General features: G+C 42.0%; 1 protein-coding gene across 1 annotated transcript in view; it reads left to right on the top strand.

Annotated features, from left to right (window-relative positions):
* Positions 1-11590, top strand: part of LOC122550241 (dynein axonemal heavy chain 11-like) — a 456308-nt gene that overhangs the window by 432516 nt on the left and 12202 nt on the right. The window contains exon 78 of the mRNA XM_043690997.1: positions 2040-2222. Within this exon, the coding sequence (XP_043546932.1) occupies positions 2040-2222 (183 nt within the window). The remainder of the gene's footprint in view (positions 1-2039; positions 2223-11590) is intronic.

Raw genomic sequence — 11590 nt, forward strand, 5'->3', positions numbered from 1 at the left:
ATTATGAGGGGCATGAATAGGATAAGTAGACAAAGTCTTTTCCCTGGGGTGGGGGAGTCCAGAACTAGAGGGCATAGGTTTAGGGTGAAAGGGGAAAGATATAAAAGTGACCTAAGTGGCAACTCTTTCATGCAGAGGGTAGTACGTATATGGAATGAGCTGCCAGAGGATGTGGTGGAGGCTGGTACAATTGCAACATTTAAGAGGCATTTGGATGTGTATGTGAATAGGAAGGGTTTGGAGGAATATGGTCCGGGTGCTGGCAGGTGGGACTAGATTGGGTTGGGATATCTGGTCGGCCTGGACGGGTTGGACCGAAGGGTCTGTTTCCATGCTTTACATCTCTATGACTCTATAAGTCATTGCTCAGAATCATAGCTCGGCTGAAGGGATTGAGTTTTGATGGTGAAGGGTACATCTCTATGACTATGAGAATGTTAAATGATGATTTGATTGAGCTGTCCAAAATAATGAAGGCATTGGCAAAATAAATAGTGAACACCTGTTCCCTCTAATAGAAAAAATACCCTAGAAAAAGAGGATACAATTCAAATGAATCCATTACATTAAAAGCTTCATTGCTCAAAGGGCTGTTACGTGAAACAGTCTGCCTAAGACAGCCACAGGTGCAAATTAATTGAAGTGTTTGAAGGCAGATCTATGCCTAAAATATCAGGATGAAAGAAGGAGTTGACATGGCTAACATACATGACAGAGAAATTGCTAAGTGAAATGATCTATCCTAACCTTAAGACAGCAAGGTGACTCAGTGGTTAGCACTGCTACCTGACAGCAGCAGGGATCCAGGTTTAATTCCAGCCTTGGGTGACTGACTGTGTGGAGTTCACACGTTCTCCCCATGTCTACTGTGTGCTCCAGTTTCCTCCCAAAGTCCAGAGATGTGCAGGTTAGGTGGATTGGCCATGCTACATTGCCCATAGTAACAGGGGAGGTGCCCATTAGGTGTAATAGTTACGATAAATACAGGGTTACAGGGATAGGGAGAAATGTTCTTCGGAGGATCGGTGCAGACTCAGTGGGCTGAATGGCCTTTTTCCGCACTGTAGAATTGTATGATTATAAAGTAAATTTTTCTTCTGGGTTAAGACCTAAAACAAGTTTAAGCTAGAGTCCAACTTAGATAGGATGTATTTCAAAAACATGATTTTTTTTCTCTCTCCAACTTAATTTGTGTAGCCTCTATCTGATCTTCAAAGTATATTTTTCATTTTCAGTGCTCAGCCTCATCTATCATTCTGCTCACCCACTTTTTTTACACTGTTTATAATACTGAAGAGACGTCAGTAAAATACATGGTAAAAGAGAGAGAGGATCACCATGAGGAAACAGAAACATGATCCAAAGAATTGGTTTTGAGGAATAATTTGAAGATAGAAAGGAAGGAAGATGGCGAAGCAAAACTGTTATGAGGAGACATTCCAGAGGGCAAGGACAGAGTAGCTGAAGGAGTGGCAAGGGTTAGTGTACTTGAAGTAACTTAGTGGTTGTAACAATTATTCATCTTGACAGAAGAAGACTATTTCCCAAGATTGTGATTGGCACATAAGATTTACTTCAAAATATAAATAAATTTATGAAAGGGCAGTCAAAGCTTAGTGGTCAAGAATCATAATAGTCATGCTGAGTCATTTGAGAAATTTGACGATATGCCACATGGAACATTGATTAATTTCTGCACAGCATGAAACAATTCAGTCACATCATTTATAGTTTCATGCTCTAATCTAATTTAATGGTGTGCAAGTTAAAATAGACAAACAAAGATGTGCACAACAGGGTACACTAAGTGCTTAAGAATTACTGAGTCATCCATCACACATGAAAGATTAAACAGAAAATATTCATAAGGTCTGTGATTTATTTTTGCTCACCAAAATTTCTTTCAATTATTTGGATCACTGACAAAACATAGCAAATAAATCTCTTTTAAATTAAATGTTCTTAGTCATATGCCTTGAATTTTCTTACATGCTAATTATCTGTGACACTGTTCTAACCATGGGACTTTTTTTTTGCAGATGAAGAGTATTCTGGATGATATTTTAGAGAAACTTCCTGAAGAATTCAACATGACTGAAGTTACAGCAAAAACAGCAGAACGCAATCCTTATATTCTTGTTTGTTTTCAAGAATGTGAACGTATGAACATCCTTACGCGAGAGATCAGGAAATCCCTTAAAGAACTGGATCTTGGACTGAGGGTAAAATTATTTTGCCATGTATTGTACCAATTAAGGGGCAGAATAAAAGGTCATGTTGAGTGTGTGATTCTTTGTGAAAAACTTCACACACCAGGAAATGCCTTGGAAAATTTATTTTTATGCATTGTCCATGATTTCTTCCCCCGTACACCTCATGTACTGCTGAAACCATCCTTGCCTTTGATGTTTGTAGTTTAACTGTTGCAATGCACGCTGTCCAGCCTCCTTTTTCAACCCCCCATAAATTGAGGATAATGTAAAACTTAGCTGCATGTATCCTAAATTGTATTAAGTCCTTTTCACCCATCTCCCTCTGTCTCATGGACTTATTTTGGCTCTTGATTAAGCAACTGTTTAATTAAAAAATTCTCATGCTTGTTTTCCGATATATGCATATACATAGACACGACACACGCCTTCCCTAATGTCTAATGTGTCCTGTCGTAAAATTTTGTTTGATCATCCCAAGTACCATGTTTTCCCATACTAAAGATGCTTTATTTAATGAATAGCAGCTTGCATTAAAACCGGATGGGAAATCTTGGACGTAGACACCTGAAGGCCCATTTTAACTCTGGGTTGGGGTGGGGGCGGGGGGATGGATTGGCTTTGCACAAGTAAAACCTCACATTAAATTATGATTAATACAGCTAAAGAACAAGACCACTTAGGTGGATACACGTCAAATTGCTTCCACATTCCTAATAGATTCATCATTTAATTTAATAACATTAAGTATAGAACATAGAACAATACAGCGCAGAACAGGTCCTTCGGCCCTCCATGTTGCGCCGACCTGTGAACTATTCTAAACTCATTCCCCTACACTATCCCAAAATCATCCATGTGCTTATCTAAGGATTGTTTAAATCTCCCTAATGTGGCTGAGTTGACTACATTAGCAGGCAGTGCATTCCATGCCCTTACCACTCTCTGCATAAAGAACTTTTCTCTGACAGCTGTCTTAAATCTATCACCCCTCAATTTGTAGTTATGCCCTATCATACAAGCTGACGTCATCATCCTAGGAAAAAGACTTTCACTGTCTACCCTATCTAATCCTCTGATCATCTTGTATGTTTCTATCAAATCCCCTCTTAGCCACCTTCTTTCCAATAAGAACAGACCCAAGTCTCTCAGCCTTTCCTCATAAGATCATCCCTCCAGACCAGGCAACATCCTGGTAAATCTCCCCTGCACCTTTTCCAATGCTTCCAAATCCTTCCTGTAATGGTGCGACCAGAACTGTACACAATATTCCAAGTGTAGCCTCACGAGCGTTTTGTATAGTTGCAACATGATATTCCGATTCCGGAACTCAGTCCCTCTACCAATGAAACCTAACACACCGTATGCCTTCTTCACAGCACTATCCACCTGGGTGGCAACTTTCAGGGATTTATGCAAATGGACTCTAAGATTCCTCTGCATATCCACACTACCAAGAATCTTTCCATTGACCCAGTATTCTGCCTTCCTATTATTCTTCCCAAAGTGCATCACCTCACATTTAGCTGCATTGAACTTCATTTGCCACCTCTCAGCCCAATTCTGCAGTTTATCCAAGCCCCCCTGCAATCTGTAACATTCTTCCAAACTGTCCACTACTCCACCGACTTTAGTGTCGCCTGATAATTTACTAATCCATCCACCGCCTGCGTCTAAGCCATTTATAAAAATGACAAACAGCAGTGGTCCCAAAACAGATCCTTGTGGCACACCACTAGTAACCGGACTCCAGGCTGAATATTTTCCATCAACCACCACTCGCTGCCTTCTTCCAGAAAGCTAGTTTCTAATCCAAACTGCTAAATCACCCTCAATTCCATGCCTCTGCATTTTCTCCATCAGCCTACCATGTGGAACCTTATTAAAGGTTTTACTGAAGTCAATGTATACCATGTCAACTGTCCTAATCTCATCTGCATGCTTGGTCACCTTCTCAAAAAACTCAATGAGATTTGTGAGACACGACCTGCCCTTGACGAAACCATGTTGACTATCTGAAATCAAATTGTTGCTTGCTAGATGATAATAAATCTTATCTCGTATAATCCTTTCCAAATCCTTTCCTACAACAGAAGTAAGGCTCACTGGTCTATAATTATCTGGGTCATCTCTACTGCCCTTCTTAAACAAGGGCACAGCATTTGCAATCCTCCAGTCCTTAGGTACTAAACATGTAGACAATGACGACTCAAATATCAAAGCCAACGGCTCTGCTAACTCCTCCCTAGCTTCCCGGAGAATCCTCAGATAAATCCCATCCGGCCCAGGGGACTTGTCTACTTTCACTCCTTCTAGAATACCTGTGCATAACTAACCTCGATCCATTCTAGACTAATATCTCGTACCTCATTCTTCTCCACTACAATATTCTCCTTTTCTTGAGTGAACACCGATGAGAAATGTTCATTTAGCACCGCTCCGATTTCCACAGGGTCCACACTCAACTTCCCACTTCTGTCTTTGACTGGCCTAATTCAAAAAAGAAATGAAAAGGGACTGAAAGCAGCAATGAATTTTTAGTCGATGATTCATAATGTTGTTTAGGGAAAGAAAACCATCATCCTTACTGATCTGGCTCAAATCTGACAGCAATATGGTTGAATCTTAACTGTCCTCTGAAATGACCCAGCAAGCCATTCAGTTGTATCAAACTACCGCAAGGCCTAAGAAAGGGATTGAAACTGGATGAACAAGCTGCATCAATCCAAATGCTTGAAACAACAATGACACACCTAGTTCTGTCTTCCATGCAAATTCCCCTTACTAACATTTGGGGGTTTGTGCCAAAATTGAGAGAGCTGTCCCATAGAATAATCAAACAGCAGCCTAATACAGAGGAACCTCAATTATCCGAACGAGATGGACAGGCACTGCTTCGTTCAGTTAATTGATTCAATGCCTCTCCTATAAGGCTCGGGGTTTTCTTAAGTTTCCTTTTTCCTTGCTCCCTCTCTCTCTCTCAGGGTTTGTTTCTGAGCAGAGACACACGTGTGTAAGGGACCTGCAGCATTGCTGAAGGACCCCCCCCCCAGTTCAATTCAATGTGATTGACACAGCGAGCACTTGCTAAGTCCACTTCCCGTTCAGGAGACTAGGCAGCAGACACCAAAAGTAAGAATGCTGCTACTTTTGTAGAGTGAGTCTCCAAACAGCGTGTGTGTGCACACACATACCTTTTTACTGCAACTTTTTGTCAAGTTCTACCTTTGCACTGTACAGGACAATTTGGAGAGATTATCTAGGGAAGGAGGGTTCAGGGTATACCTCTGTGTAGGACTCCAGGGAAGGTGTGGTGAGAGAGAGAGGGCGTGATCAGTCAGTCATTTGGAGACCGTGCCTGGGATCCTATCAATGTCCAGGACAGTTCTCGGCAACATTTCAGTAAGCCAAGTCCGTTTTTAATCATCGTAAACAAAAGGCGCGATCAGTATTGGAAACTCTTCTTTGTTGTAATGTTTCTATTGGGACCTTGAGATCTTCTTCGGATAATCCAATGTTTAGATAATTGAGCTTCCTCTGTAGTCATAGTTATAGAAATACACTTACAGATACAATGCCTGGATATGTTCAGTTCCAGTGGCAAGGCAGACCATCAGAGGTAATTGCACAGTGATGAACATTTGGGAGAGAGTTTCTCACAATCAGCAAACATTTTCTGTGGTCTCCTTGAAGTCTTATGTATTAGGTGAAACATGAGCAAGAAAACTTCCTGTATTAGTCCATCCCCATGTTGTACAGCAATTAGAACAATGCACAGAGGTTGTGTAGGGCACAGAATCTATTCTGAGTAAGGGACTTCAATGTCCTTTACAGGAGTAACTCTGTAACATTACTATTGACTGAACTAGCTGAGTGTTAATGGGCATAGCTGCTAAACGGGGCTTGCAGCAGGTGCTGAAGGAACCAACACGAGCGAAAAAACGTACTTCTGTTTGTCCTCACCAAACCACCGTTGCTGATATTTCTGTCCGTCACAGGTAGGAGTGACCACCACACAGTCAGACATTATAGAGCCAAAGCCCCACTTTCACAATGAAGATATCCTCCATTGTGTTGTGTGGCACAGCCATATCACAAAATGGGACAGACTTTGAACAGATCTAGCAACTTGAGTGGGCTTCTATAAGGTACTGAGAGCCATCAGTAGACCTGTCATCAAGCGCACACTAATCTCCATGGTACCATTCCTATCAATCCAGGGATCAAGCCTTGTTCAATGACAAGTGCATGAATTTATGCCAGGAGCATCACCTAAAAATAAGGTGTCAATCTGGTGAAGCTAGAATACATGACTATTTGTATGCAAAACAATGTAACACCAAGTCGTAGACAGAGCTAAGAGATTCCACAAGCAATGAATCAGATCTAAGCTCTGTTGTCCTGCACATCCAGTTGTGAGTAATGGTGGATAACTAAACAATTCACTGGAGGAGAAGATCTCATAAATATTCTCATCCACGATGAGAGAGCTAAGATCTGTGCAAAAGAGAAGGCTGTGAGAAAATGAAGACTGCAGATGCTGCAGAGTCAGAGTTGAAGAGTGTGGCACTGGAAAAGCACAGCAGGTCAGGCAGCATCTGAGGAGCATATGAGTCGGCGTTTTGGGCATAAGCCCTTCATCAGGAATGTGAAGGGGGAAGGGGGCTGGATGCATGCACCAAACAACCCCACTGCCATGTGGTCAACCACTTCAATTCCCCGTCCCACTACCCCAAGGACATGCAAGTCCTGAACCGCCTCCACCTCCAAATCAAAGCCACCCGACACTGGAGGAAGAACGCCTCACCTTCCACCTTGGGACCTTCAATGACACATCGTCAACATCGACTTCACCAGTTTCCAAATCTCCCCTCTCCCCACCTCCAGATCCAACCCTCCAACTCAGCACTGCCCTCTTGACCTTGTTACGATACTGGGTTAAATTAATCTCCTGAATAATTTAAAACCAGCAACACAGAAAAGATTTATGCCATGCAATAATCTGTGAAAATTCAATATGCCAAGAACTAGTTAAAATAAAAATTAACATTATTTCTGAAAGTATAACAGCGAATAATTAACTAGCAACTATTTACAATTCCTTACTCTAATTTACGTTTTACCTTCCCTTCTGTTATACTAGTTCGATAAAACTCCCCATTATGATTTATAAGACACAACTTGTTATCTCAAAACCAAGTAGCTTTTGTTTTCTCTGAATTCTGGTATTCTTTTCTTCTTGTTAGGGATTTCTGCTTCACAGGTTACTGATCGGTAAAGGTACTTTTCAGAAGACTATTTTTCAGGCAGTCTTTTTTTTCATGCTGGTAGCTTGGCAGTTCTCCTCTCAACTGTTCAATTTTCCCTGGTCTTATACCCCACCAAAGGCATTGAATTGTATCATTGGCTTTTTAGATTGTCACTATGCTAAATTCAAACTGGATTGGAGTTTGGTATTTTTCGGGGTATAATTTAAACTGATTGGCCTAATTTGAATCTGTTTTGTCGTTTCCTGGCAACTAACTCATTTAGCTTTCAACCAAGTGTTACAATGTTGCCTTATTGCGAACACTTGGTGCTGTCAGGTAGCTCTATCAGCTTTTAACTCTCTTAAAGGTATAGTACACCCACATCTTCATAATACCTCCCCCTTTAGAAAAAATGAACCATCATAATGAAAAGAAGACTTCATTTTTTTTTCTACTTTTTAAACACATTACTCTAACATACCGATAACTTACATATAAATTCACTTTAACTTCTTCCCATATACCTATATATAAAAAAACATTAAATAAAGACAAGTCTCGTCTAAACTTTATCAGTTAAATCTGCAATAACACATCTGCGATTACATTCTTCCGACCCGCAACATGTATAATTTTAAAATTAAAAGTCTGTAACGTAAGACTCCAACAGAATAATCTCATATTCTTGTCTTTAAAGTGTTATAAGAATGTAAGTGGATTGTGATCCGTGTACACAACCATCTCCAACACATTGTTTGTGACATACACATTAAAATGTTGTAAAGTCAGTACCAAACTCAATAGTTCCTTTTCGACTGTGGAGTGCTTCCTCTGGTGGATGTTGGTCTTCTTCGAAAAGTAACCAACTGGCAGCTCAATCCCATCCTCACCTTCCTGTAGGAGTGCAGCTCCAACTCCAATGTCATTAGCATCAAAGGCGACTTTAAAAGATTTTGAAACGTTTGGTGTAGCTAAGACTGGTTTGGTGGTTAATATCGATTTCAAATGGTCGAATGCCTCCTGGCATGACTCTGTCCACCGAAACTTTGTGTCCTTCTTCAGCAAACTGGTTAACCGTGCCACTACACTGCTGAAGTTTGGAACAAACTTCCGATAGACTCCGCTGAGTCCTAAGAATCGAAACGTCTCTTTCTTCGAGGTTGGTCATGGAAATTCTTCGATGGCCTTCGTCTTTGTGTTCCGTGGAGTCAACCTTCCATGACTGATGTTATGATCCAAGAACATCACCTCTGCTTTCGTGAATTCCATTTTATTGAAGTTTATCACCAGCTTTGCTTCTCGTAGTTGTTCAAAGAGCTCTGCCAACTGTACCATGTGATCTTTCCAGGACTTATTAAAGATCACTACATCATCCAAACAGACTGCACAGTTTGTTAACCCAGTCACAACTCTGTTCATGAGTCTTTGGAATGTGGCAGGTGTGCTTTTCATTCCAAAGGGCATCACTTTAAACTGATATAAAGTGTTTGGGGTTACAAACACAGAAATTTCTTTTGGCGACTCTGATAAATGTACCTGCCAGTAACTATGCATTAAGTCCAACTTAGTGATGTAACTGGCTTATCTGACTTTCTCGATACAGTTCTCCAATCTAGGAATTGGATATAAGTCCGATTTTGTAACTGCATTGACCTTCTGATAATCCACACAGAATTGTTGAGTTTCGTGCAGTTTGGGAACTAAGATGATCAGTGAACTCCACTCGTTCTAGCTTGGTTCGATGATGTCCTCATCAAGCATGGCCTCCACTCCTTCTGGACCTGTCTGGCTTTGAAAGGATTAAGCCGATAGGGGTGTTGTTTTATTGGAGCAGTATTCCCTATATCTACCTTATGTGCAATAGCATTAGTCCTCCCTTTCTGATTCGTACATATGTCCTTATACTGCAATAACAAATCTTTCAAGTGCGTTCTATGCTCCTGAGACAGATAACTTACTAATTTATCCCACTCCTCAAGGATATCTTCATTTTTAAATCTATTTTGAGGCACATCAAAATCCATATAATCTGGATTTCATTCATCCTGTAGGGCAGTAACTAATACCTGTTTCTCCAGTTCTTTCTCTCTAGCATTATACTGTTTCAACGTGTTCACATGACATAGCCAATACCTCTTTTATTTTCTATCTGGCATCTTTACTAAATAGTACACCTGACTCAACTTTTTCTCAATTTGATAGGGATCACTAAACCTGGCTTTGAAGAGATCTCCTATCATTGGTAACAGTACTAACGCGTCATCCCCTTGGGAAAATGTCCAAGTCTCAGAGCTTTTATCTGCCACCTGCTTCATTCTACACTGTGCCCTCTTTAGCCGCTGTTTAGCTAACTCACCTACTCTATTTAGTCTCTCCCTCACCGCCAGTACATAATATAAGTGTGAGATCTCCAACTTTGGTCCTGTCACTTTTTCTTTAATTAATTTAAAAGGGCCTCTCACTTCATGACCGAATACTAACTCAAAGGGAGTAAACTGAGTAGATTCTTTTGAGGCATCTCTAATGGCAAACAATATGAATGGGATACCTTTATCCCAATCATTCGGGAAATCCTGATAGTATGTTCTCAACACGGTCTTCAAGGTCTGATGCCACTTTTCTAACGCTCCCTGGGATTCAGGATGATACGCACTGGATTTAAAGTGCTGTATACCTAAACTATCCATAACCTCTTCAAATAGCCCAGCAGTAAAATTTTACCCTTGGTCTGACTTTCTCTCTCTGGATAGCCCATAACATGTCAAGAAAGCTACTAACCCATCCATACCCGTTTTGCCTTGACACTCCATCAGGGTAGACACATTCACTATGGTTAATAATGACTGGTGCCCACTTTAGCTAATTTAGCTTTTGACCAAGTGTTACGTTGTTACCTTATTGTGAACATTTGGTGCTGTCAGGTAGCTCTACCAGTTTTTAACTCTCTTAAAGGCGTAGTACACCCACATCTTCACAACAACCTGTCTATCTTCCTTCCCACCGATCTGCTCAACCCTCCCCACTGACCTGTCACTATTGCCCCCTATCTGCATCCACCTATTGCCTTCCCAGCTACCAGCCCCACCCCCACATCACCTATTTATCTCTCAAATCACCTTCTGTCTCCACATTCCTGATGAAGGGCTTATGCCTGAAACATTGACTCTCTGTACACTGGTACCACTCCCCACCTCTTCCTCCGCTACATTGATGACTGCATTGGCACCACCTCATGCTCCCGCGAGGAGGTTTAGCAATTCGTCAACTTCACCAACACATTCCACCCTGACCTTAAATTTACCTGGACCATCTCTGACACCTCCCTCCCCTTCCTGGACCTCTCCATCTCCATTAATAACAACCGACTTGACACTGACATTTTTTACAAACCCACCGACTCCCACAGCTACCTGGATTACATCTCTTCCCACCCCATCTCTTGCAAAAATGCCATTCCGTATTCCCAATTCCTCCGCCTCCGCCGTATCTGCTCCCAGGAGGACCAGTTCCACCACAGAAAACACCAGATGGCCTCCTTCTTTAGAGACCCCAACTTCCCTTCTCACGTGGTTGAAGATGCCCTCCAATGCATCTCATCCACATCCCGCACCTCCACCCTCAAACCCCACCTCTCCAACCGTAACAAGGACAGAACCGTCCTGGTGCTCACCTTCCACCCTACCAACCTTTGCATTAACCGCATCATCCACCAATATTTCCGCCACCTCCAAACAGACCCCATCACCAGGGATATATTTACCTTCTCCCCTCTTTCCGGTTTCTGCAAAGACCGTTCCCTCTGTGACTACCTGGTCAGGTCCACGCCCCCCCAACAACCCACCCTCCCTTCCTGGCACCTTCCCCTGCCACCGCAGGAATTGCAAAACCTGCGCCCACACCTCCTCCCTCATCTCCATCCAAAGCCCCAAAGGAACCTTCCACATCCATCAAAGTTTCATCTGCACATCTACCAATGTCATTTATTGTATCCGTTGCTCCTGATGCAGTCTCCTCTACATTGGGGAGACTGGACGCCTCCTTGCAGAGCACTTTAGGGAACATCACTAGAACACCTGCACCGCCCAACATTTCAACTCCCCCTCCCACTCTGCCGAGGACATGCAGGTCCTG

This window comes from Chiloscyllium plagiosum, chromosome 5 (assembly GCF_004010195.1).
Source record: "Chiloscyllium plagiosum isolate BGI_BamShark_2017 chromosome 5, ASM401019v2, whole genome shotgun sequence".
Taxonomy (NCBI): domain Eukaryota; kingdom Metazoa; phylum Chordata; class Chondrichthyes; order Orectolobiformes; family Hemiscylliidae; genus Chiloscyllium; species Chiloscyllium plagiosum.